This window comes from Saccopteryx leptura, chromosome 8 (genome assembly GCF_036850995.1).
Source record: "Saccopteryx leptura isolate mSacLep1 chromosome 8, mSacLep1_pri_phased_curated, whole genome shotgun sequence".
In the NCBI taxonomy this organism is placed as follows: Eukaryota; Metazoa; Chordata; class Mammalia; order Chiroptera; family Emballonuridae; genus Saccopteryx; species Saccopteryx leptura.
This window is the reverse complement of record NC_089510.1, coordinates 48887763-48915749: the sequence shown is the minus strand read 5'-3', so window position 1 is coordinate 48915749 and position 27987 is coordinate 48887763. Positions and strand designations below refer to the sequence as shown.

The 27987-nt window shown below is 41.0% G+C and overlaps 1 protein-coding gene across 1 annotated transcript; it reads right to left on the bottom strand.

Moving 5' to 3' along the window:
* Positions 1–701: 701 nt before the first annotated feature.
* Positions 702–27242, bottom strand: TIMMDC1 (translocase of inner mitochondrial membrane domain containing 1). Its single transcript, XM_066347547.1, has 7 exons — positions 26831–27242; positions 23948–24113; positions 20882–20970; positions 20312–20379; positions 10285–10363; positions 6664–6774; positions 702–2123 (listed from the first exon to the last, which is right to left on the bottom strand). Exons 1-7 carry the CDS (start codon positions 27022–27024, stop codon positions 1973–1975), a joined length of 858 nt encoding a protein of 285 aa, XP_066203644.1. The 5' UTR covers positions 27025–27242; the 3' UTR covers positions 702–1972.
* Between the last annotated feature and the right edge of the window lie 745 nt (positions 27243–27987).

Here is a 27987-nt window from a genome sequence, read left to right as displayed (position 1 = left end):
ATCAGCAATTTATTAATGAGTTAAGAAAAATATGCATTACGGAGAGTGGTAATAACATGTAAATCATGGTGAAAACATACTGGTGCAGATGTTCTCATAACCACTAATATTTGACCTGACCTGTGGTGGTGCAGTGGATGAAGCATCAACGTAGAACACCGAGGTCACTGGTTTGAAACCCTGGGCTTGCCTGGTCAAGGCACATATGGGAGTTGATGCTTCCTGCTCCTCCCCCCCTTCTCTCTCTCCCCCAACCTCTCTAAAACAAATAAATAAAATTTTTTAAAAATGTTAAACAAGTAAACAAATGAACAAAAAAAACCCCCAACTACTACTATTTGTTGTTATATAATGCCCTATGTGCCAGGGCATTGTGCTATGCTTTACATATCATCTCATTTAATACCCACTCTGAGGCAGACACTATTTTATTTGACAGAACACTGAGAGTTAGAGTAAATGCCTTGCCGTAGTCACAGGCTGTGAGCCACATGGCTGGGACTCTAAGCCAGAGGTCTTCCTCCAGGGCAGTTGTTTTAGCCGCTACACAGGCTGCTTCACAAACCTTTCCTGTGAACAACAGGATCTTCAAAGTAGAAAATATGAGGTCTAACATCAAAACAAAGCGCTAGCAGTTTTTTCCCTTTGGTACAGTTAAGGCAGTCCCCCCCCACCCCCCCATTTAGAAAAGATACAAAAGATACAATCTGCAGAACAGCCCCCTTCAGAGGCAGCAAGCCCCTGGAGCGCAGACTGCATCTGCCCTAAGGAACTCTTTCAGAATACAGCCTTCACAACTGGTCAGCAGTACTGAGAGAGGAAACATAATTAGGCTTTAAAAAAGTATGCTTATCTTTTTTGTTAAATTTATCTTTTATTTCAAATGGCAGAGAGATCATTCTTTAATTTCTATTAAAGCCACACCCTACTATACAGTTAGGCCCACACTGTTACTAGGACCCAAGGACAAAAGGGTTTCACAGACCATTTGCCTTACCTGGTTCTTCTCTCCTCCTCCTAGTAATTCCTAGAATACGCCTTTATTTTATTTATTTATTTAAAAAAAATTTTTTTTAAGACTTTATTTATTTTAGAGAGGAGAGAGAGAAAGAGAGAGAGGAAGAGAGGAGGCGGGAAGAGCAGGAAGCATCAACTCCCATATGTGCCTTGACCAGGCAAGCCCAGGGTTTTGAACCGGCGACCTCAGCGTTCCAGGTCAATGCTTTATCCACTGCGCCACCACAGGTCAGGCTAGAGCAGGGGTCCCCAAACTTTTTACACAGGGGGCCAGTTCACTGTCCCTCAGACCATTGGAGGGCCAGACTATAAAAAAAACTATGAACAAATCCCTATGCACACTGCACAGATCTTATTTTAAAGTAAAAAAAAACAAAACGGGAACAAATACAATATTTAAAATAAAGAACAAGTAAATTTAAATCAACCAACTGACCAGTATTTCAATGGGAACTATGCTCCTCTCACTGACCACCAATGAAAGAGGTGCCCCTTCCGGAAGTGCGGCGGGGGCCAGATAAATGGCCTCAGGGGGCCGCATGTGGCCCACGGGCCGTAGTTTGGGGACCCCTGGGCTAGAGTATGCTTTTAAAGGGCTACAAGAATACATACACAACCTGTAGAATTCAACTTTAATCCTCTGAGAAATTTTTAATTTGCTGTTATATACTTCAGGAAAAAGAAATGTATATTGATCAATCAATATAGACACGCTGAATACATAGATTGACCAATATAAATATATGTATGTATTTAAATTTAACAATAAGTAAATTGAGAGTACAACATCCCAATTTTTGGTTTAGAAAAAGGTAAGAACAAGTTCCTGCTGCTATAGGTGCAGGTGCGTACACCTGTCCTCAGGCTAACCCAGGAGGAGCCTGACCCCTGGCATTCAGTGGGCGTGGCAACAGAGCTGCCTCAACTCTCCAGTGAGTTTCAAGTCCAGACCTGTTCAGTCCTTGTCTTGTTTCTCTGTTGATGAGGGGTTTCTAGGAAGATTCAGCAGTGCTTCAATTTTCTCAGAATCATTCTTGGAGCGATCTTTCTGTATGCTGCTTTCAATTTCTTCAGGGAGGAGCTCAGTAAATTGTAGCCTGGCTTTCCTGGAATCAGAGTGAAAGGATATATCAAGTACTGTTCTGCTTCTTGAGTTTGTAGAGAGGTGTTCTTATTTAAAGATAGCATTTGTCTCATTCCCCCTGCAACTTATAAACACTACTACTCCTGGCACTTCAAATTCAGTGACTTTCTTCTCTCTCCTGTCCACTCACAAGCCAACTAGAATTCCTTTAAAAATTTTTGCTTTTTGCCCTGGCCGGTTGGCTCAGCGGTAGAGCGTCGGCCTAGCGTGCGGAGGACCCGGGTTCGATTCCCGGCCAGGGCACACAGGAGAAGCGCCCATTTGCTTCTCCACCCCTCCGCCGCGCTTTCCTCTCTGTCTCTCTCTTCCCCTCCCGCAGCCAAGGCTCCATTGGAGCAAAGATGGCCCGGGCGCTGGGGATGGCTCTGTGGCCTCTGCCTCAGGCTCTAGAGTGGCTCTGGTCGCAACATGGCGATGCCCAGGATGGGCAGAGCATTGCCCCCTGGTGGGCAGAGCGTCGCCCCTGGTGGGCGTGCCGGGTGGATCCCGGTCGGGCGCATGCGGGAGTCTGTCTGACTGTCTCTCCCTGTTTCCAGCTTCAGAAAAATGAAAAAAAAAAAAATTAAAAATTTTTGCTTTTTAATTTATTGATTTTAGACAGAGAGAGGAAGAGAGAGAGAGAAAAAAAAGAGAGAAAATGAGAGAAAGAGAAATGTTGATTTGTTGTTTCACTTATTCATGCATTCATTGGTTGATTCTTGTGAGCCCTGACCAGGGAGTGAACCCTCAAACTTGGCATATTGAGATGATGCTCTAACCAATTGGTTTTCAACCTTTTTACTTTGAGGACCAGTGAAAATAGGAGAATTATTTTGGGGACTGCTAAGGCAGAAATCACCCTGAGCATAAGCAAAGTCAACTAAGATCATTGGGTCTATAACCTTCACACAACATCAAGGTGGTTAACTGTTTTGCAGACCAGCATGAAATTTTTGGCAAACTGTCCCGAAGACCAGCAGTTGAAAAACAATGCACTGAGCTACCCAGCCAGGGCCTAGAATTCTTGTATTACCAAAATTGCTGTGGTGGCACCAGAGTTCTTGCAGGCAGGATGTGCAGGGACTGAAGCCCCCTAGGTTAAGGTGCTAGCCTTGCAACCTGCCTTCTTACCCTCAGGGTTGGGGGAGGGGGACATGAGTCCCCAGCCACCCTGTTAAATTTTCTGTTGTCAGACCTTGTAGAAACTGCACAAAGTCTCTAACAATGGTAATATTAGTATAGAAAAATCAGATGGGACATTATAAATATACAGTGTGTCCGTGAAGTCATGGTGCACTTTTGACCAGTCACAGGAAAGCAACAAAGATGATAGAAATGTGAAATCTGCACCAAAAGGAAAACCCTCCCAGTTTCTGTAGGATGATGTGGCAGCATGTGCGCATGCGCAGATGATGACGTAACACCGTGTATACAGCAGAGCAGCCCACGGCCATGCCAGTCGAGATGTGGACAGTACAGAGGAAAGTTCAGTGTGTTCTGTGGCTCGCTAAATTCGAATCCGTGACCAAAGTGCAACATGAATATTGGCGCATTTATAACAAAGCGTCACCACATAGGAATAACATTACTTGGTGGGATAAGCAGTTGAAGGAAACCGGCAGTTTGGTGGAGAAACCCTGTTCTGGTAGGCCGTCAGTCAGTGACGAGTCTGTAGAGGCTATAAGGGATAGCCACCTAAGGAGCCCTAAAAAATCTGTGCGTGAGCCCACATCGAACTGCACTGAATAGGTATGAAACTGGGAGAGTTTTCCTTTTATTTGGTGCAGATTTCACATTTCCATCGTCTTTTGTTGCTTTCCTGTGACCGGTCAAAAGTGCACCATGACTTTACAGACACACTGTATATACATGAGAAATTAAAATCTGATTTCCAGAAAACAGATCAGTTCTTTTTCTAAATCATTACTGTTTTCCTTTCCTTAAGTGATTAGCTGTATCACCTATGACTTCTTTCTCAATTTTTACAACCCAGGTCTGACCATTTCTCTTCCATACCTCTAGAGCAAGTTTTCTACATTTTCTGCTCACTGAGGCAATTTTTTTTTTCAGAGACACAGAGAGAGTCAGAGAGAGGGATCAATAGGGACAGACAGGAACAAAGAGAGATGAGAAGCATCAATCATCAGTTTTTCACTGCAACACTTTAGTTGTTCACTGATTGCTTTCTCATATGTGCCTTGACCATGGGCCTTCAGCAAACCGAGTAAACCCTTGCTCGAGCCAGCGACCTTGGGTCCAAGCTGGTGAGCTTTGCTCAAGCTGGCGACCTCGGGGTCTCGAACCTGGGTCCTCTGCATCCCAGTCTGACGCTCTATCCACTGTGTCACTGCCTGGTCAGGCTCACTGAGGCAATTTTTTAGACTATCACTTTGTTTGATTTCCCTAGAGAAGCAAGAAGATAAAAACTTCTAAACCAGGGGTCGAGAACCTTTATGGCTGAGAGAGCCATGAACCCCACATATTTTAAAATGTAAATCCATGAGAGCCATACAATGACCCGTGTATGTTACGCATTATCCGATAAAAATTTGGTGTTGTCCCGGAGGACAGCTATGATTGGCTCCAGCCACCTGCAACCATGAACATGAGCTGTAGGAAATGAATGGATTGTAATACATGAGAACGTTTTATATTCTCAATGTTATTATTTTTATTAAAGATTTGTCTGTGAGCCAGATGCAGCCATCAAAAGAGCCATATCTGGCTCGTGAGCCATCGGTTCCTGACCCCTGTTCTAAACTATACTGCTCACAAAAATTAGGGGATATTTCAAAATGAATATGAAGCTATAAAATATCCCCTAATTTCTGTGAGCAGAATATTTACTAAATTAACGTAACATACTTTCCTTATCTTTCCAACTCCTTTTTCAAAGTTTCCTTTTTTAAAAATAAGTCTCTTATGGTACCTAAGAAATAGAAATTAGGTAATGCTTTCATGCTTTTAATTCTTCATAATATTAAATTTTATGCTGGCATTCAGAATTTTAAGTGCTTTACTCTAGAACCTATATAACTGCATATCCCCCTACCCACTTAATATGGAGAAGAGAAAGGAACGAAACAAACATTGTACACTGTGGTACGATTCTTTCCTTAGAATAACTAAGAAAATAGAGGGCTTAAAGTTGAGAAAAATATCTAAGGTCAGACTAATTAATCATCTAGCTAGGATTTAAAGCTTTGTTTTAAAAAATCAATGCTTTTTTTCTTATAGCACCTAAGTCCTTGGACAACAGATCTACAAATACTAAGAATTCCTGTGTATGTCTGTGTATGTGTGTGTTTAGCACAAATGGGAGTTTCACGTAAAAACCGAGAAATAATGACCACTCATCTATTCCACTATCCACACAGCAGCTGCAGCAGATGTTCTCTTGGGCAGCTGGGAAGCTGGAACATGAGAATCACTTGTCCAGGAGCACTAGATGGCAGCCTGTTAATGTGATCTCACCACGATTCAGCGTGAAGTGTGCTGTCAGTCTGACCGCTGGTCTCCAGGGAATGCCTATATGAAGCTGGGAAATTACAGCCTCCTCAGTGGCATCCAGCCCCACGGTATCCACCTAACTCCTCTGCGTCCACAGCAAGAAGCAGAATCTTCGAATGTACAGCCTGAATGTGTTCTGCATTGTTTATAGATATATGTGTAAACTGGATACCACTTTTTAAATAAGATCTAGTAAAGCTCACTCACTGCTGTGCATTTTCTTTAATGTCCATAAGAAGTCAAAAACATAGAAAAAGTATGCAACCAACTAAAATTTACATTTTAACTTTTCAAAAACAAATGGATCTAAGGAAAAATCCTCATCCGATTAAAAATAAAATGAGTGTCTCATTTTTCTAGTCTCCTTAATTAAAAAGATAAAAGAACAAAAACCAGGTAGGGTACAAGTTGAAAGGCTCAGTAAAACTGAACTCTTGCTTGAGCAGAATGGCAGTTTTGTGCACTAGGCTAGTAAAGCAGCCCTGCCCAAGGCCTCCGCACTGGGCTAGTAAAGCAGCCCTGCCCAAGGCCTCTGCACTGGGTTAGTAAAGCAGCCCTGCCCAAGGCCCCTGCACTGGGTTAGTAAAGCAGCCCTGCCCAAGGCCTCCGCACTGGGTTAGTAAAGCAGCCCTGCCCAAGGCCTCCGCACTGGGCTAGTAAAGCAGCCCTGCCCAAGGCCCCTGCACTGGGTTAGTAAAGCAGCCCTGCCCAAGGCCTCCGCACTGGGTTAGTAAAGCAGCCCTGCCCAAGGCCTCCGCACTGGGTTAGTAAAGCAGCCCTGCCCAAGGCCTCCGCACTGGGTTAGTAAAGCAGCCCTGCCCAAGGCCTCTGCACTGGGTTAGTAAAGCAGCCCTGCCCAAGGCCCCTGCACTGGGTTAGTAAAGCAGCCCTGCCCAAGGCCCCTGCACTGGGTTAGTAAAGCAGCCCTGCCCAAGGCCTCTGCACTGGGTTAGTAAAGTAGCCCTGCCCAAGGCCTCTGCTGGGACAGGCAGCCGTCTTAGCAGGTTCCTTACCACTCTTCCAGCTTCAGCTCATGGAGTGCTCTTTGATCCTTCTGTTTTCTCTCCTGAACTGTCTCACCGTGGTACTTCTGAAGTGCCATCAACAGGCTTCCCACAGGAGTGCTGAGTGAGAAGCAGAGGGGAAGCTTAGAAAAAGCAAGCCCTTAGACCAGGCAAGATGTGAGCGTCGATGCTGAGACCCGAGCAGCACCAGCTGAGCCACTTGCTCACTGACGGGCACGGGAATGTTTGATAATTAAAGTGTCCTTGTCAAATAAAGGAAAAAAAATCAAAGCAATTTCCTTCCTGGTCTGAACAACAGAGAAAAACAATCACTGCAATTTCCTAAAAGTAAGTGGTATCAAAACCACAGTTCTATAAATTGCCTGATTTTAATAAAAAATTAACCAGGAAAATATATATTTATGACAAGTTCTATTAAGTAACCCTATACTGAAGGTTTCTCAGAAGTAAATGAATACCAGGAATGGTAGCAGATCCCCTCTGGGCAGTAGGCATTTTTGGTTGAGGTAAGAATACTACTGGCTTTTGCAGGTGGAGGCCCTAAAACACCCTACAATTCAAAAGTCCAGCACAAAGGTTTCACCCACAATGCCAGTAGTTACCCGAGTAAGAGACTGACTTACTATATACTGCATAGGTGGGATATAAAACGGAGACGCACTGACACAGATAACAGTGAAGTGGTCACCAGGCGGAGGGGTATGGGAAGAGGGGAGTAAAGAGGGACAGACACGGTGATGAAAAACAATCTGATTCTGGGTGATGGGCACACAACACACAGTTCAAATGCTATAGAGATACTCACCTGAAAACAACTTTGTATTCTTATCGCTCAATGTCACCCCATAAACAGTTCAAATGCTATAGAGATGTTCACCTGAAACCTTTGTATTCTTATTGATCAATGTCACCCCATTAAATTTAATTCTAAATTAAAAAAAGGAAACTGATGCACAGAACAGTTATGACAGTAAGGGAAAGGGTTTCGTTCCTGTGTTCTCAAAGGAGTGTTTGGCTCTGCTAGAACTTAAATTTCCTCTGGCTAGAACGTGAGCTCATTTAAAATATTTGCTAAGTGGAAAAGTCCACTGACAGATGAATGATAAAAATGTTAATACAACAGAACATTATGCACCTTAAAAAAAGAGATCCTGTTCTATGCTACCACATGGATGAACCTTAAGGACATTATACTGAGAGAAACAAGCCAGTTACAAAAAGGCACACGTGATTGCACTCATAGGAAGCATCTGACGTGGTCAGAATCATAAACACAGAAAATAGAACGGTAGCCGCTGAGGACAGAGGGGCAGGGAGAAGGAGAACTCGTGTTTAATAAATATTCAGATCCAGTTTTGTTATATCAAAAAGTTCTAGAGATCTGTTGCACAACAATGTGAATACACTTATCACCTCTGAACTGTACAATCAAAAATGGTATATCACTTTTTTCCACAATAAAAAAAAGTTTTTGGCCCTGGCCGGTTGGCTCAGCGGTAGAGCGTCGGCCTGGCGTGCGGGGGACCCAGGTTCGATTCCCGGCCAGGGCACATAGGAGAAGCGCCCATTTGCTTCTCCACCCCCACCCCCTCCTTCCTCTCTGTCTCTCTCTTCCCCTCCCGCAGCCAAGGATCCATTGGAGCAAAGATGGCCCGGGCGCTGGGGATGGCTCCTTGGCCTCTGCCCCAGGCGCTAGAGTGGCTCTGGTCGCAGCAGAGCGACGCCCCGGAGGGGCAGAGCATCGCCCCCTGGTGGGCAGAGCGTCGCCACTGGTGGGCGTGCCGGGTGGATCCCGGTCGGGCGCATGCGGGAGTCTGTCTGACTGTCTCTCCCCGTTTCCAGCTTTAGAAAAAAGTTTTTGTTGCTAAGGTCAACAATGTTCCCCTCTAAACCAACCTGGTATGTTATCAATACAATGAAAAGAATGCCAGTGATGGATTATAACATGCTAAATTAAAAAACAAACAAACTTTTTAATAATAAAAAAATATAATCTATAAATCTACAGTTACCTCCTCCTGGGAAGGGGATGGGAAAAGGGAGTGGGCAGATGGAGAAGGGAGAACTCTTCTATTTAGGTGAATGGCAACTAACATAGAACAGAAGAAATAGTAGACTAACAAATCAATGTTTGCCTTTGTAATAACTGATTACAGCATAGATCATTAATGGATCATTAAAAATCCCTAGAAGATAGTTGGAAAGCAGGCTATTCACAGAGTTTCACCCCACAGTTACATGTTAATTACAATGGGGAAAAGATACCTTTGCAGAGAGAAATTTAGTAGATACCCAATGTGTATCAGAATTCTTAAGTGGCCCCCCAAAGTTTCCTGCCCTCACACCTAAACTGTGAATATGGTCAGATACTATGCCCACGATTATCTTACATGGCAAATTGATTTTACAGATGTAATTAAAGTTACTAAACAGTTGAATTTGAGTCAATTGAAAAGATTATCTGGGTAATCTTTTAAAAAGAACCCATTCAAGCCTACTCTGACTTCTGATATAATAAATGGAATTGTTCTAGATTAAAGAAATCTAAAGAGACATGGTTACTATACACAATATACAAATGGATCCTGGGCTTTAAAAAATTTATATACATACATTGTGGTAATAATTAAATAATTTCAAATAAGATCCTATCTTAGATAGTTATAATTAATAAATGCTGAATTATTTATTGTGACAGCTGTACTGTGATATCACCGCACAATGTCCTTTAGCCTGGAAAATACACGCTGCTGTACTTAGGGGTACAAAATATGAGTTCTCAAATGGTTTAACCAAAAAGAAGAAAAAAAAAGAAAAAGAAATATACACACATCTACCTGTATACAGAGAGATAGAAAACAAATATGGCAAAATGTTAACAATTTGGTGAATCTAAGTGAACGGGTATATGGGTGTTCAATGTACTAATTCATACAATGTACTTTTCTGTAGGTTCAGAATTTTCAAAGTAAAAAGAGAAGAAAATATTTTTTAATTTATTAAACTAAATAAAGTTAAAACTTTTTTTCTGAGAGAGAGAGAAAGAGATGAAGAGAGAGAGGGAAAGAGAGAGAGAGAGAGAGACAAGCATCAACTAATTGTCCCACTTAGTTGTGCCATAGATTGCTTCTCGTATGTCCCGACTGGGGCTCCAATCAGCAACCTTGAAGTCAAGCCAACACCCTCTGCATGGAGCCAGTGACTCTGGTAGCAGCAACTCTGGGCTTGAGCTGGTGACCCCCAGGATGGAACCGGCAATCTCTGTGCTCCAGGATGATGCTCTATCCACTGTGCATCTGCCAGGGCACCTGAAATCTTTTTTTATTAATAGAATGTGCTTAACTTCCTTATTCTTTTATCTTCTCTTTGTAAGTACCTTTGTTCAAACTAAAAATAGTTTCAAGTGTTAGTGATAGTTCACCCAGTGAAAACTGGAAGTAAATGAACAACTGGGGTAGAATTAGAATTGGACAAAGCTACTACCAACATGTGACTAGAGGTCTTTTATAGGCCCTAACTTTTAAATTTGTTCTTTAGAAATGAATATTTACCAGGCAAGGCATTAATGAAAATTGTGTTAATTTAAAATCAAACCATGTTAACACTTACCCAAGCAAGGCTCCAAGTATGCCACCAGCTATCAGGCCACGTAGGCCTAAATTTATTCTAAAAAGACTTCCTGTGACAGCTATTTAAAAACAAGCACAGAAAAATGGCAATATTAAGTCATACTTAAGCACTAGAATTTTTAAATTTTCCTTCTACAAAAAGAAGCATAAATACCTACGTAAGCTGTCTGAGCTCAACATTAATATACCACCACAACCTAGAATCCCTGAGTCTAAAATGCCAATACAACCACCTTCTATTCTGCAGATTCAAAAGAATAAATGTTCCTTTTACAAAACTAATTTCTCAATCTGTTCTATGGATCTAACCTCTTCTCATTTGGCTTCATTTTTGCCAACCTCCCCTTAAAAATGTGTAATTTCTTCACTTGCACCTCTTTCATTTCCCTTCTTCAAGAAAAGCTTTCCCCGCCTGACCTGTGGTGGCGCAGTGGATAAAGTGTCGACCTGGAAATGCTGAGGTCGCCAGTTCGAAACCCTGGGCTTGCCTGGTCAAGGCACATATGGGAGTTGATGCTTCCAGCTCCTCCCCCCTTCTCTGTCTCTCCTCTCTCTCTCTCCCTCTTCTCTCTAAAATGAATAAAAAATAAATAAAAAAAAGAAAAGAAATGCCTTCCCCAAGTAAACAAGAAAACCCCTGCAGCTTACTATGCCTTTGCCCTGTTTGTACTGCACACTACACCTCAGGCGGGCCTGTGAGCGGCAGCATCGGGCTCACAATGCCACCCAGTGGCCTGTGCACATCCATAATAGTCACTCATTTTCCTCTTTTACTATGCACAGCACAACTAGTGTCCTCTCAGGTGGTAACAATTTTAAAAAATAACATTTGAGGTTTATTATTTAAGTATTATGCATTCATTCTTTACATTTTCTAAAAATTTTAATTAAGAACAAAAATCACCTTTATTTCTATTACCCAGAGACAGTAATTTGATCTTTCCTGCTAGTCTCCTTTTCAAGCAAAATATTTTTTAAACACCTATTAGGCCTGACCAGGTGGTGGCTCAGTGAATAGTGTTGAACTGGGTCACTGAGGATCCAAGTTCAAAACCCTTGAATGAGGACTCATTCAGCTTAAGCACAGGTTCACCAGCTTCAGCGCAGGGTCACCAGCTTGAGTGTGAGCTCACCATCTTGAGCACGCAGTCATTGGCTTGAGCGTGGGATCATGGGATCATAGAAATGACCCCATGGTCACTGGCTTGAACCAAAAGGTCACTGGCTTGAGCAAGGGTTCACTGGCTCAGCTGTAGCCCCCAATCCAGGCACATATAAGAAGCAATCAATGGGCCCTGGCCAGTTGGCTCAGTGTTGGAGCGTCAGCCTGGTATGCAGGAGTCCCAGGTTCGATTCTCGGCCAGGGCACACAGGAGAAGCGCCCATCTGCTTCTCCACCCCTCCCCCTCTCCTTCCTCTCTGTCTCGCTCTTCCCCTCCCGCAGTCAAGGCTCCATTTGGAGCAAAGTTGGCCTGGGCGCTGAGGATGGCTCTGTGGCCTCTGCCTCAGGTGCTAGAATGGCTCTGATTGCAACAGAGCAACGCTCCAGATAGGCAGAGCATCACCCCCTGGTAGGCATGCCGGGTGGATCCCAGTCGGACGCAAGCGGGAGTCTGACTGCCTCCCTGTTTCCAACTTCAGAAAAATACACACACACACACACACACACACACACACACAAAAAAAGCAATCAATGAACAACTAAGGTGCTGCAATGACAAGTTGATGCTTCTCATCTCCCTCCCTTCCTGTCTGTCTCTGTCTCTCACTTGCTCTCTCTTGGGGGAAAAAAAACCCTTTTAGAATAGCCAAAATCTGAAATACTAACACCAAATGCTGGTGAGAATGTGGAATAACAGAAATCCTTGTTCCTTCCTGGTGGAAATGCAAAATAGTACAGCCACATTGGAAGACAGTTTGGCAGTTTCTTATAAAACCAAACATACTCTTACCATATGATCCAGCAATCACATTCCTTAGTATTTACCCCAAAGAGTAACTTATGTCCACACCAAAACCTGCACACATGTTTATAGCAGCTTTGTTCATAACTGTCAAAACTTGGAATCAACCAAGATGTCCTTCACCAGGTGATGGACAGATGAACTGTGGTACATCCGACAATGGAGTATTATTCAGCACTAAAAAGAAATGAGCTATCCACTCATGAAAAGACATGGAGGAAACTTAAATGTGTATTATTAAGTGAAAAAGCCAATTTAAAAAGCTACATACTGTATGATTCTCACTGTATATAACATTCTGAAAAAGGCTAACTACGGACACAGTAAGAAAGACCACTGGTTGCAGGGGCGGGTTGGGGTACAGGGATGACTATGTGAGGCACAGCTTTTTCGGACAGTGAAAATACTCTTTATGACACTATAATGATGGGTACATAAAAATAATGCTAACTGCCAGACAACTGTGGCCTCACTTCTGTGCTTTGTCCCTGGACAGGTTACTGGGCTCCACAACAGCTTGAACTGCGCACTCCTGCTGGAATGCTCACTAAATCTTGCAGACCATCAGTCTTGGCAATGAGTCCTCCGGATCCCATCCTTTTCCTCTGTTTATTTTCTAATTCTCCCAGGTCAAGCTCCATCCACTGTGCCACCACCTGGTCAGGCAAGAGTTTGCTTAACATCTTAACTTCACAAAACAAAGGGTGAAAGAATGTTGAGTTTTTGTCAAATGCTTTTTCTTTTATAGTCAACTTGAATTCCTTGAATAAATTCTACTTGGTCATGGTGTATAACCCTTATTTGTTGCTGGATTTTGTTCACTAATAATTTGTTAAGAATTTTTGTGTATGTATTCTTCAAGGACAGTGATCTATAGTTCTCTTTGCTCTTTATCTGGCTTTGGTATCAGCATAATACCAGTCTAACAGGATGAGTTCCCTCTTCTGTTTTCTGGAAGTTTGTGAAAGCAGCTTTTCAAATAGCCAGGGAAGCCATTGGTCTTGTGCTTTTCTTTGTGAAAAGATTCTAAAATTAATTATTTAGCTTATTAATTTGTTATATGGTTATTCAGATTTTTCCATTTCTTCTTGAGTAAATTTTGGTAATCTTTTTTTTCTTGATCTTGCTAAAGAATTGTCTATTTTGGTGATCTTTTCATGAACCAACTTTTGATTTCATTGATTTTCTCTACTGTTTTTCTTTCAGTTTCACTGAGTTTTGTTCTATGTCTATTATTTCCCTCTTCAGATTTATTTTTCTCTTCAGTTTTTAGTTTTTGAAGATGGATATTAGATTACTCATTTGAGGTCAATCTTTCTTTTCTTTCTCTCTCCATCTCTCCCTTCTTTAATTCTTTATTTTTTCCATTGATTTGAGAGAAGGGAAAGAGGGTAAGGGGAGAGAGAGAGAGAGATGCCGACCTGTTGTTGTACTTAGTTGTTCCATTTAGTTGTGCACTCATTGACTGCTTTTCCTACATGCCCTGCCAGGGATTGAACGCATGACCTCGGTGCAACAGGACAATGTTTGATCCACTGCACCATCTAGCCAGCTCCAAGATCTTCTTTTAAAATATATAAATTTCCCTCTCAGTACTAATTTGCTTACATCTCATAAATTTTGATAGTGACTTTTCTTTGGTTTATGGGTTATTTATAAATATGTTGCTTATTATTATTTTTTAATTGATTTTAGAGCCTAACCAGGTGGTAGCGCAGTGGATAGTGTTAGACTGGGCTGTGGAGGATCCAGGTACAAAACCCCAAGCTTGCCAGCTTGAGCACGAGCTATCTGGTTTGAGCCCAAGGTTGCTGGCTTAAGCAAGGGGTCACTCCATCTGCTGTAGCCCTTCAGTCAAGGCACATATGAGAGGGCAATCAATGAACAACTAAGGTGCTGCAACAAAGAATTGATGCTTCTCATCTCTCTCCCTTCCTGTCTGTCTGTCCCTATCTGTCTCTCTCACCAAAAAAAAAAAAAAAAAAAGCCTGACCTGTGGTGGCACAGTGGATAAAGCTTCGACCTGGAACACTGAGGTCGTGGGTTCAAAACCCTGCACTTGTCTGGTCAAGGCACATATGGGAGTTGATGCTTCCTGCTCCTCCCCCCTTTGTCTCTCTCTCTCTCCTGTGTGCCCTGGCCGGGAATCGAACCTGGGACTCTTGCACACCAGGCCGACGCTCTACCACTGAGCCAACCGGCCAGGGCCAATCATAAGTATTTTTTAAAGCACGAAACAGTTAAGAGAAACAAAGCCCTGGCCGGTTGGCTCATTGGTAGAGCATTAGCCTCGCACGTGTAAGTCCTGGGTAGAGCGTCAGCCTGGCGTGTGAAGTCCCAGGTTTGATTCCCAGTCAAGGCACACAGGAGAAGCGCCCATTTGCTTCTCCACCACTCCTCCTTTTCTCTCTCTCTTTCTCCATCCCTTCTCCCACAACCATGGCTCGAATGGTTCAAGCAAGTTGGCCCGGGCACTGAGGATGGCTCCATGGCCTCAGCTCAGATGCTAAAATAGCTCAGTTGCCAAAGCAGTGGCCCCAGATGGGCAGAGCATCCCTCAGTAGGGGGCTTGCCGTGTGGATCCTGGTTGGGATGGATGCGGGAGTCTACCTCCCAGCCACTTACCTAATTTAAAAAAAGAAAAAAACAATAGATTTACAAAGTCTTTTATATTAACCTACGGAATTACCATTTCTAGTGCTTTTCATTTCTTCCCTTGGAGTCATTACTATTTCATTGCTCCAATAAATCTTCATTTCTTCCCTCTTTTATGCTATTAATGTCATATATAGATTTAAATTTTATATGCCCAATACTTTAATTTTATTATTTTATGTAACTGCTTTTGATCAGTTAAGAAAATTAATGTTTATGCTGCCTTTAATAATTACTTAGACAATTACCTCTATCAATGCTCTTTAATTCTTCACGTAGATCCCAGTTAACATCTGGTATCACTTTCTTTCAGCCAGAAGAACTTCCGTTACTATTTTTGTAAGGCAGGTCTGCTACCAACAAATTCTCTTTGTTTACCTGACAATGTCATTATTTTTGTCTTCAATTTTGTAGGATTGTTTGCTAGATAGAGAATTTTTATAGACATCTGTAAGATATAAACATCTTATTCTTTTCTGCACTTTGTCATTCTACTGCCTCTGGCTTCCACCATTTTCATGAGAAGTCAGCTGTTAACCTTATTGGGTATAACTTGTATGAATTAGTTTTGTGGTTTTTTTTGAGAATTTAATTTTTATTTTATTTTATTTATTTAATTATTCATTTTAGGAGGGGAGAGAGAGAGAGAGAAGGGGGAGGAGCAGGAAGCATCAACTCCCATATGTGCCTTGACCAGGCAAGCCAGGGTTTTGAACCGGCAACCTCAGTGTTTCCAGGTTGACGCTTTATCCACTGCGCCACCACATGTCAGGCTGAATTATGTGAATCTCTTCATGTTTATTCTTGGAGTTTGTGGTGCTTCTTGGATGTTTAGATCAATGTTTTTCACCAAATTTGGGAGGTTTCCAGATATAACTTCTTTTTTTTTTTTCAGCGAGGGGTGGGGACAGACAGGAAGGGAGAAAGATGAGAAGCATCAATTCTTCATTGCAGCACCTTAGTTGTTCACTGATTGCTTTCTCACACGTGCCTTGACCAACGGGCTCTGGCCAGGCCAGTGAACTGCCAATCAAGCCAGTGACCAAGGCCTTGTGTGTGATCCCACACTCATACCAGCGATGCAGCACCCAAGCTGGCAACCTCGTGGTCTCGAACCTGAGCCCCAGTATCCCAGGCTGATTCTCCATCCCCTGTGCTACCACCTGGTCAGGTCAGACATAATTTCTTAAAATACTTTTTCTGACCCTTTCTCTCCTCTCCGTTTAGCATTCCCTTCATACATATGTTTGTATTCTTGAGGTGTCCTATAGATCTCTTACGCTTTTGTTCATTTCTCTTCATTTATTAAATGCTGCCCTTTACAACAGATAACTCATATTGATCTATCTTCGAGTTCACTGATTCTCTTATGCTATCTCAAATCTGCTGTTGTTTCTCCTCTTCATTGACATTTTAATTTCTTATTATTGTATTTATCAACTCCAGAATTTTCACTTTATTTTTTAATAATTTCTATCTTGATTGATATTCTCTATTTGCTGAATCACTGTCATCATACTTTAATTCTTTAAAAATGGCTTGAAATCTTTTGTTTACTATGTCAGATAGTTCCTGTCAGACATATTCACAATGATTGTTTTTAATCCCATTTCTGCATGTCTTGTGACTTTGTTGGTGTTAAAAACTGGACATTTTAGGCAATAAATTATAGCACCTCTAGATTTGGAATATCTTCCTACCCAGTAGCATGGTTGTGGCTCTTTTTTTAAATGGAATAACTTGCCTGGACCAATTCTATGGAATCTTTTTTCCTGTAGGGTGCACCCACTGATATCTCTGCTCAGATTTTATTTTTACATCTGGCTTCCTAGGAATCTACCAGCTTAGCAGTCAGCCAATGATTTGTCAGTTATGCTTAAACATCTGAAGCCAGTAGGTTCCATCTGATGTCAATGGATCTGTCTTTGGCTTGAAGAATGTATTCAAAGTTTAGACAATTTATAAATCTTTTCTGGCTTTTATTTTCTGTGTTCACAAGGCCTCAAAATTAACCAAAGTAGCTTGCTAGGGCTCTCACTAGTCTCTCCTGAGTGTGCATGGATACTTACACATATGCACAACTTTCCAGAGTTCTAGGGTTAAGTAGAAACTTATTCAAGTCTTCTTCGGCTTGTTCCCTGTTAAAATTCTACCTCATCTGTCAGTCTATTGCTTGCCCCAACAGTATCAGTACCTCAGGTTAGCTATGTAATATTGTTCTTCCCTGTTTGCAGTTGTTTACAACAACACACGAAGAAGTATAATTTTCTGTGCTCTGCACCAAATAAGGTCAGCGACTTCAAGCCACAGAACTATTGGTCCTCCCAGCCTCCCTGCTCCTGCAGAACTTCTACATCCTGGGGCTGTAGAAGTGGGAGCAGCCCCAGACTGAAACACTATTGACTCCTGTTGTTCTGAGATTCAGTAAAAATTCTTGAATAAATGCTTCTCAATCTGTTATGTGTCCTCGGTCAATTTCCAAAATCTTCAAATGGTTGTTTTTGATCATTTTATCCAATTTTATTGTTACTTTGGGGGGGGGGGAGAGGATTTGCCAAGCTCCTTGTTCAAACATTCTAGATATAAAATATACTTTTATAAATGTCCAGACCAATGCCAAATAATAATGTGAGGGAAGACACCCTTGACCTGACTCTGACTTCAAAGACAAAACCTTAACATTATACCATAAATTTCAATGTTGGTTGCTAGTTTAAAATAAAAATTTATACTGTATCAGGTATATTTTTACACTTATTTTATTATGTTATTATTAATATTATACAAATATCCAATATTTAGGTAATTTATATTTATTTTATTCTACTATATGTCAAACAATTGTTATAGAAAGGGAAAGTCCTTTTTCTGAATTCAAGTAAGTCATCTAGTAGGGAAATAAAACAAACAGCTACAACATAGTACTTTGATAACACTATTTATAGTGAATTATGGAACATGGGAGAAAGACACCTAAATAAACCTAAAGATAGGAAAATGGGAGCTAGGAAGGACTCTCTAGGGAAACTGAAGCTGACAGATGAGGTGAGTCTTGAAAGTAGATTAAGTAGGAACCAAACAAAATTAGTTGTAGAAGTGGGAAAGTGGGTTCAAGAAGAAGAACTAAAACATGTAAAGCAAGAATGCACTGGGTTTAGGAACTCTACGCAGATTTGTAAGAGTGGTGCATGGGGCCAGGTCAAGAATCAGCACTGAGTGATGGGAAACTATGGAAGAATCTCAAGCAGAAAAGTACTGCAATCACATTCATATTTCAGAACTAAGACACGGCACCTGACCTGTGGTCTCACAGGGGATAGAGCGTCAACCTGGAGTGCTGAGGTTGCCAGTTCAGGGCCGTAGGTTTGCCCGGTCAAGTCACATACAAGAAGCAATAACGAACAACTAAAGTAAAGCAATTATGATCTCACACCCTCTCTCACTCTCCCTCCCTCTCTCTAAAATCAACAAATAAAATCTCTAAAAAAACACACACACACAAAAAAACCCTAAGATAACAGACGAGGTGAAATGAACCAAAAGTAGAACAGGGAAGAGCTGACAGTAGCAGTGGGAACAAAGACGAGGTGAGACAGTCCATAAGTATTTAAGGAATATAAATGATAGGACTAGAAGTTTGGAAAGAGGAATAAAAAAGAAAGAACCACAGCATTACCTGGTTTCCAGTTTGGGAATTTAACCGGGTACACAATAGAGTATATAATAGCAGGATTAAGTATGGTATTGGGGGAGGAAGACAAGAATTTGGTTTGGAAATAAAAGACTACAGAACATGTAAAAGGGCAAATTCTAGCTGCTCCAATGCTATACATGTCTATTTCTAATTTCAAAAAAAAAATTTTATCATTAAAACGATCAGTTCAAATTACGTACGTTTGTGCATGTATACATATACAAAGATCGTGCACCCAAAACAGCACAAGTGACAGAGCAAATAGGCTAAAATATTAATAGCTGAATCTCTGTATTAAAGGGTACTAATGGTGTTCCTTGTATCACTTATACTTCTGCAACTTTCTGAAACCTTGAAATTATCCCCAAATAAAAAAGTAAGAAAATGTTATGTGCACTATATGTGGGTTTTGTATGTGAGACAATGTCCATAGTGAGTGTTTGTGTGTATATGGCAGTTCACTGCATCTACATTTCTCAAATATAATACCTTAATACAATAAGCTCTCCCGATCCATGGGTTCTACATCTGTGGATTCAACCAACTGCAGATAGAAAATATTTGGGCCTCACCAGGCGGTGGCACAGTGGATAGAGTGTAGGACTGGAACACAGAGGACCCAGGTTCGAAACCCCGAGGTTACCAGCTTGAGCACAGGCTCACCTGGTTTGAGCAAAGCTCACCAGCTTGAGCCCAAGGTCAATGGCTTGAGCAAGGGGTCACTTGGCCTGCTGTCCGCCCCTTCCAACCCCCTGTCAAGGAACATATGCGAAAGCAATCAATGAACTAAGGTGCCGCAACAAAAATTGATGCTTCTCATTCTCTCCCTATCTGTCCCTCTCTCTGTCTCAAAAAAAAAAGGGGAAAAAAATTCCAGAAAATTTCCAAAAGCTATACTTGAGTTTGACACACACTGAGCACTCTGCTGAATCCATGTGAATGAAGTGATTTGTAGACATTCCCTGCTGCAGCCTATATGCAAACACTGTGCCATTTCATAGAAGTGACTTGAGCATTTGCGGAATGGGAAGGGGGAAACTTGAAGAAGGAGATGTCCTGGAACCAATCCCCCACAGACACCAAGGGATGGCTGTACATTTTTTTTAATGTTCATTTTAATTATTATCTGCCAGAAGTAGAGAGCTCTAAAATAAAATCCAAACTCCTTTCACCGAGAAAAACCTGGCCCCTTTCTACTTGACCTCACCAATTTCATCTCAAGCCACTCTAACCCTCATTCACTATGTTCCAGTCGTATTATCCTGCTTTTGAGAAACACTCTTGCCTAAGAGCCTTCCCCCTGGATGTTTGTCCTGCCTAAGCTACTCTTCTTTGCAAGGCTTGCTCCTTCCCATTCTTCACACATCAGCTTAAATGTCACTTCCTCAGAAAGGTCTTATCTGATCACCCTGTCCCCATTAGATCCCGCTGCCCCACCTATTTGGTACTTTCTATTGTAACAACCTGTTTTCCTATTCACATTAGACTGTAAAACTCCAGGAAAGCAAAGCCCTTTTCTGTTTTGTACACAAGTTTACCAAGCATAACACTCCCCTCATACTTTGCATGAAGGCTGAATAAACCAAAAATAAAAATAGAAAAAAGAATTCAGTAGCTTTGACTTATAAGTCTTCACATATTTCCTAAATCACATTTGAGATTGAAAAACACAAATAAGAACAAAAATGTCTTACCTCCTGCAATGACAAAATGGCTTAGGGCATTTTTATCCCGGTATACACTTAGACCAGTGTTCACTGAGCTGAGAAGAAGGGAGGAGGAAGAAAATATAAAATTTGAAGCATTTCCCATTTACCTTCTTGACTTCAACTTTCACTAGAGAAGTATGTGCTTGTTTAGAAGAGCCTACTACATCAATCCCTGGTTCCAGGCCAGGTCCCTTAAACGTGTTTCAGATTGCTAATATGCCCGTGGGTTTCCAGGTGGAACTTCTTCTGCTGAAGAATGAACCAAAGAATCAAATTTCTGGAATAAATATTCACTTAAAAATAGAAACAAAGAGTTTTGCAGAATTTCTCTCAGAAATCTTATACTGTGTCTATATTGATAATAGTTAGTAAACCCTCATTCATGAATGTGAAAACTACACCTGGACCAACCTTTTACATAGATAGGTAACAGTTCTTAAGAAAAAGGTGGGAATCATTTTCATGTGGGTGTTCAGTTTTTATAATCCCACCTGCTAAAACTATGTGCTGATAAAAGATTACCAAGTACCTTGTCACAATTCCAAGACAACTTACTTGAATATAGTCACAAACACTGCAGTTCTCCAACTCCAGCGCCAGCCATACCGGATGAAGCCACGCGTGGCAGCCCGATGTGCCGATTGCTAAAGTTAATAAAAAGGCTGTGAGGTTCGAGGACGCCTTAATACTTTCCTTATTCTAAAACTTTGGTGAAGGAATGTTAGCTACAGATTAGGCAGGGATACCTAAACAAATAGAAACCATAGAAAATCTCTAGAAATGCCATCCCCTCAGTATTAAAGCTTAAGCAAAAGCCCCATGTGCATCCTGGTCTATCAGGACATAGGAAAGAAACTAAGGATTGACAGTGTCAACCAAGTAACCCATCAATTAAGTATCACTGAGATCTATATGGCAAACACCATGGTAGCTACAAAATTAGTCTTAGACATGATGCTTTTTTTTCCCCTCAAGAAATCTCGGGTAAAAGAAAAACAGAAAATACTGAGTAAATGGTAAGAATAAAGGAATATAGATGTGTAGGAAAGGAGCAGAGGAAGGAAAAAAACTTATCTTTACTGACCACGTTCTACATAAAAGTCATGTTAACATACTACCTCATTTAACCTTTACATTTTCTCAGGCAGGCATTTTAGTTTTAACTAAAACATAGAGATGTTTCTAATCAAGATCGCTCATTCAGTAAGGAATAAAGTCAGAACTGGAAGGTAGGTTTTTTGTCTCAACAGCCCATTGTCACTAGACCACTATAAAAGTAGGTCCAGTATAATATTGTGAGGGTAAATTCTGGGTTTTTTAAGAATCTGAAAGAATCCCTAACTGGATTCTAAAGTACTATATGATATTGAGCAAGTCCAAACCACTCTGAAAGTTATCAGTATGAAATCGTGGCTTTTAATAAGTAGGTAGAATTAGAAATAGATACTATGTACGTATGTAGAAATGTTCATATTAATATAAATCACACATACTTCCTAACTCTGTCTGAATAGGGCCTAGAAGCTATGACATCCAGTAGCAATGACTATACGTAGTATCAGATCTTGTTTTTTTTAAGATTTTATTTATTCATTATAGAGAGGGGAGAGAGAGAGAGAGAGAGAGAGAGAGAGAGAGAGAGAGAGAGAGAAAGAGGGGAGAAGCAGAAAGCATAAACTCCCATATGTGTCTTGACCAGGCAAGCCCAGGGTTTTGAACCGGCAACCTCAGCGTTTCCAGGTTGACGCTTTATCCACTGCGCCACCACAGGTCAGGCCAGATCTTGGTTTTTAAATACCATTTTCCACTAAAACAAACTAGAGTTCCTTGGTAAAATGGCTCATTCTAGCTTGAAAAGTAAAGGATAATCCAAAAAGTAAAGGCATTCTCAAGGAATGATGGGGACATGTCAAAAGGACACAGGAGCAAGTTGGAGGGACTTTGTCCATACCTAAGCCAATTTGAGTATCAAAATAAATGAGAAAAATGGATTTTATAATAAATACAGAATAAAATAAGAAACCATGAGTCCACATGAAGTAAATTATATAGATAAATAAATAGAGGGAAAATGAAAACTCTTCCTGATAGCAGTATACTAACCAATAAATGAAGACATAACTAGCCAATTAGAAAATGACCATTTGACAACCACCACAGTAATAACTGTTTTTGTGCAAGAATCATTATTGAATGCTAAAACAAGAGTGTACATTTGATGAAAAATAGGATTATTTGCACAGTCTTAAAGTATCTATTAGTACCCATATGAAACAAAATAGAAACATATGAAAAAAAATAAAAACTTTATGGTGCATAAACCTTGCAGAGATCATCTTAACCAACTGACTAAAGTAAACATCACCAGTAAAGGGACAAATAGGTATCACGGACGTCTGATATAATGTACTGAGAAGAATACATCAATTTTAGGGTATTCCTGCTAAAACACATAACCTGAATATAATTATATATTTTTAAAAAATCAAACAACTCCAAATTGAGGGAACTTCTACAAAATAAATGGCTGATCATCCTAAAAAAAATGTAAGGTCAAGAAAGTCAAAGAAAGACAGGAAAACTTCTGAATTAAATGGGACTGGAAAGGCATGGCAGGCAAACTTTGGTATCTGATCAGTATGAAATCCTGGACCAGAAATATTTTTATTTACTTAATTTATTTAATCTATTTATTTAAAATAGATTATATTAGTGGGACAACTAGCAAAATTTACATAAAGTCTGCAGATTATATCAGATATATACTCTATCAGTGTAATTTCCCAATCTTCATAATTATATGAGAATGTCCCTTTTTAGGAAATAATGCTGAGGTATTCATGTCTATAACTTACTCTCCAGCAGTTCACACACGAAAAATGATAGTCGGCATTATACAGAGAAAAATGATAAAACAAATGTGGTAAAATGTTAACATTTGGAGAATCTGGATGCAAGGTATATATAAATATGAATTCTTTGTATTTTTGAAACTTTTAAGACTAACATTTTAAAATTAAAAAAAACTCTGAGCTATAACTTCCTCACTAGTACAACAGAACTGATGCACAGACCTACCAAATGACTAAGCACTCTATAACTGTTATAAATACTAATTATTGTTTTAGTGTGAGCTAGTGTTCTCCATGGAGGCTTCGTGAATAGGATAAATATGCCACAGCTGAGCCTTGCTGATTTAGCAGATTAAACACGTTTTTCAGAAACTAGAGCTAGTCCTGGCCAGATAGCCCCGTTGGTTAGAGCATCAGCCTGAAGCACAGAGGTTGCTGGTTCGATCCCCAGTCAGGGCACATACAGAAACGGATTGCTGTTCCTGTCTCTGTCTCTCTCTACCTCCTCCTCTCTGGCTAAAAATCAACAAATAGAAATTAAAAAAAAAAAAAAAGAAAATAGAGCTACCATGGTGATCCCTTCCAAAGTAGTCTGACAAGCCATATGTATGTGTTTTAGCATTAGTACTTTCATTGTTACTAAATATAGACTTTGCTCCTTTACTCTGACATCCTAAACCCTCCCAACCCACAGCTAACTGAATGATGAGTATAAAGTGAACTGCTAAATTGGTGTGCTGTCAAATACTTTTAGAACACCAGTACATACCACAGCATCAAACCGGTTATGATAAATTTCTGCTTGGCTCTGCTCAACGTAGCGCTGTTTAGCATGAATAAAAGCTGGGATTCCCCCATATGCCCAGCCAATGATGCCTGCTGAAACTGCTGCCCTATAAATATTCTCAAGTTCCTTTGAAGTTCTCTGCTGTTCACTAAAACATCAAAAACACAATGTTGAGATTAGTGTATGTATACTGCTCTCCAAAAGATAGCATGATCAGAATTATCCCAAATGCTAACACAACCACATTTTTCATTATGGGCCAAAGCAATTAAATCCTGATGAATTCAACAGTGCAGTTATAAGTAACGCAAATTTCAGCCAAAACTAATTTATGCTGTTAGAAATTAGGCTAGTAATTGATTCCTCTTGGGAAGGTAGTGATTGGAAGGGGCACAAGGGGAGCTGCAGGGACACAGGTAACAGCCTCTTGGCGCTGGGTTTATAAAAACCCATTGATCAGTATACGTATGTATTTTTCTATATGCTTATTATACTTCAATAAAAAGGCTTTTTTTTTAAAGGTTTTTTTTTTTTTTTTTTTTTTTTTTGGGCAGAGACAGAGAGAGGGACAGACAGACAGGAAGGGAGAGAGATAAGAAACATCAATTCTTGGTTGCGGTTCCTTAGCTGTTCATTGATTGATTTCTCATATGTGCCTTGACTGGGGGGGGGGGGGGGCAACAGACCAAGTGACCCCTTGCTTGAGCCAGCGACCTTGGGCTTAAGCTGGTGAGCCTTGCTCAAACCAGATGAGCTCGCACTCAAGCTGGCGAGGCGATCTCAGGGTCTCGAACCTGGGTCCTTCCGCATCCCAGTTCGAGGCTCTATCCACTGCGCCACCACCTGGTCAGGCTAAAGGTACTTTTATTTGATGACTTTCACAACTTTACTATACCCCCCAGAAACAGGAAGAATTTGAGTTGGATGTAGAGATCAGTATTTCCCTTTCTGAAGTTTAAGCTAACTTTTGGAAATTACACACTTACGGGATTTTAGGGCACTGTATGCAAGAAAGAAATCATAGGTGTAAAAACAAATTCAAAGCCCTATCGTTTTCAATACTTAAACTTCCATGCCATGCTCAGATGGGCCTATCCATAAAAAGCATTGACTGGAAAGCTCATGATGCAGGGGCAGCACAGGCCAACCTAAAGAGCAAGGAAAAACGGTGTAATTCTATCTATTACTCTGAAGAGCATAAGAAACTAGAATTTCTAAGATGTCCCCCAAAACTTGCTCTAAAGAATAGCTACATTGGGAAGTATATATTTGTTACTATAAATAATGACCCTACTGGGCAAGTAAACTATTAAATACTAATTATTTATATTACTAACGTGCTTCTTCAGGAAAGGTACAAGTGTTTACCTAATTCTAATTGCCAATACCACATTTCTGAAATCAAGATCAGTGAGTCTTACTTTCTATGAGAGAAATCTAAATCTTTTAGCAAACTGTAATTCTTATCCTTATGTCAATAGGAAAAACTATAATTTGAGCTTTATATTGTATCCTTTATAGTGAATAAGATCAAAAACAACACTTTCATAAAAACTGGCCTATGGTAGATTTCAGAAAAGAAAAAAAAATGTAAAAGAGAGTAAGATTTAATAAGCAGGGGATGTGTATGATTTGATTTTTTCCATCTTCTGAAAAATTCCACAAGACAGGTGATATTTATCCCCATTTTAATGATATGGAAATAGAGGTTCTAAGAAATTATATACAGCTAACAACTGGCAAAGAAACAGGGCACTCTATTCAAAGGACCTAGTCTCCAAGTAAGAATGGGTTGTGGTTCTGGTTCTGTCCCCACTACTAAGTGACCTCCAGCAAGATCATAATCTCTGTGAACCTTAGTTTCCTCATCCATGGAGGGAAGCATGGAAGTTACACTAGATTACCTTTCCCATTTCTTTCAGCTCCAACATTCTGTGGTTTATAAAGCTGACCAAAATAACTCTCTTCTGTTACATAAATTACATAGGATCTATCGAAAACATCTCAAGTAAATATTGGAAGGACCAACGAGAAAGGCTAACTCATCTTTAAAATAAAGATAATGAAATCTAAATACAGTAATTAAATATAATTCGGCCAACTCCCTTGCCCTAACTATATGCCCCTCAGCAACGTAATAAAGCTTTCAAGTCAACTACTTGCTAGCACAGTGCAATATGGTAAAGTACTTCATGAAAGAGCCAACTTTTCACCAGAAATTGATGAATAGATTTAATGGAACAATGAATAAATGAAATATGCCAAGCTTTTCATTAAAGTTAGTTCAATTAAAAGAATGATCTTTTATTCTGAAATATACTTATTTGTTAATCCAGCTAATATCTTTTATAAAATGATAAGACAATAGGAGTTATTTTTATATATTCCCTCTTTGGAAGAATAAGAATTTTACAACTCTCTGCCCTCTTTCTAATTCTCACTTTTTGGATGGGAAGGGGGCTACTACTGATCATGAAATACAGAAGGTTGGGATCAAGTGAAATCTAAAAAAGATTTCTGGAGTAGCATTCTGCAGATGTGGGTTCCAGAGTCCATTCTGACACTAATTAGTTCAGTTCAATTCTTCTAATCTGTAAAATCAGGGCATGACACTAAGACTATAATTCCCTAAATACTCCTAAAAGCTCTGATTTATGAGTCTCACCCACACCATTTGAAAGCCGTCCTGTCTTCGACACAACTACCAAGTGGCAATGACAGGATGCAAGCTTGGGGTACAAATACTAGAAGCCCAAATATCATTTAAAAATAAACCACCCTACCCCACGGTCCTGTGCCCCAGGATGACCCCACTTGCAGGACACTCCCTCCGCAGCCCCGCCCGCAGCCCCTAGGCACTTTTACTCTTTGACAAACAGCTCCCGCAGGCGATCCCATCCGGACTCCACGTAATGGGGGTCTGGGACGTAGGAAGGCAGCTTCTGGTCCTCCTCACGGACCTCCGAATCCGCGGCCACAGCTTCCGCAGCCAAGACCCGAGGGAAAGCACCCAGCGGTCTGTAGAGGAAGCTCCGCGGCGCCGGCCGCCGCACCTCCATGGCCCTTTCTGAACCGGTGGATAGACAACAAATTTGGGTTTTCGGAGCTCCAAGGCCTCTCGGAGACGCCCTGGGAGGAGAGTAAGGATAACTGCGAGAATGAGTGGGTGAATACCCGTGCACTAGGTCGGAGCTTATCCACCGCCCCAGGTCCTGACACTTGGTACCTCAGGACCCGGCTTCACTTTGGAGGTCCTTGGGTACACGAGACAGGAAGTCCCGCCCCTGCCAGGCCAGAGACCAAGGGGCGGGGCGACGGCGGAGCTGGAGCAGAAGACTTCCGGTTGGAGGCGGGACGAACTGCAGATCTCCGGAAGTGACTTATCTGCCAGGAGCCACGCTCAGGGCCGTCTGGCCCCGTCCCAGCTCCGCCTCCCTAAGCCTCCAGGCCTCGCCCATCGGGCTCCGCCACCCTGAACCTCAGGCTTGCGGGTTGCTTCCTGTTGGCGACAAATGGGGTTACAGATTGAAGTAATTTCGCTTATTTAAAATTCCAGTAACCCCACAGAGATGAATAACAAAGTGTAATATTCGTTAGAAGCGGCGTACAAAGAGGTATTTTATGCAAATATAAGCCTAATTCACCCAGTCACAGCAGGAGGAGCATCCTGGGCTGGGTCCAGTCCTACTCTTTCCAGTTCTAACCAGGCGTTGGAGAGGGCGGGATCTTGGCGCCGGATACGCTGAGATTTCCAGAACGCCGTTTGGAATAATCAGCTTTGGGCAACTGTTCACAAGATGGATTTTGCCCCCCTTAGTTCCTATATCTACTGATTCTCAAAAGGCAGGGCAGCTTCTGGAAGTCCTAGCATGTGTGTGTTTGATAGTTCAGCAATCAAGTCTGATGAGTGCAGCCTCTGCTAACATATGCTTCAAAGTATAGCTTTTATTAAAATACACGTTAAAATAGTCTCTGTTGGTCAAATAAGTTTGTAAAGATGATATATATGTTTGCTCGCTTAT

Bases quoted from the DNA above. Each gene is read 5' to 3' on its own strand.
- TIMMDC1 (XM_066347547.1), bottom strand. From the start codon at position 27,024: ATGGAGGTGCGGCGGCCGGCGCCGCGGAGCTTCCTCTACAGACCGCTG. The intron at 20,971-23,947 runs GTATGTACTGGT...TATTAACTTTAG, and splicing joins ATAACCGGTTTGATGCTGTG to CAATCGGCACATCGGGCTGC. The intron at 2,124-6,663 runs GTAAGGAACCTG...CTCTGATTCCAG, and splicing joins GAGCTGAAGCTGGAAGAGTG to GAAAGCCAGGCTACAATTTA.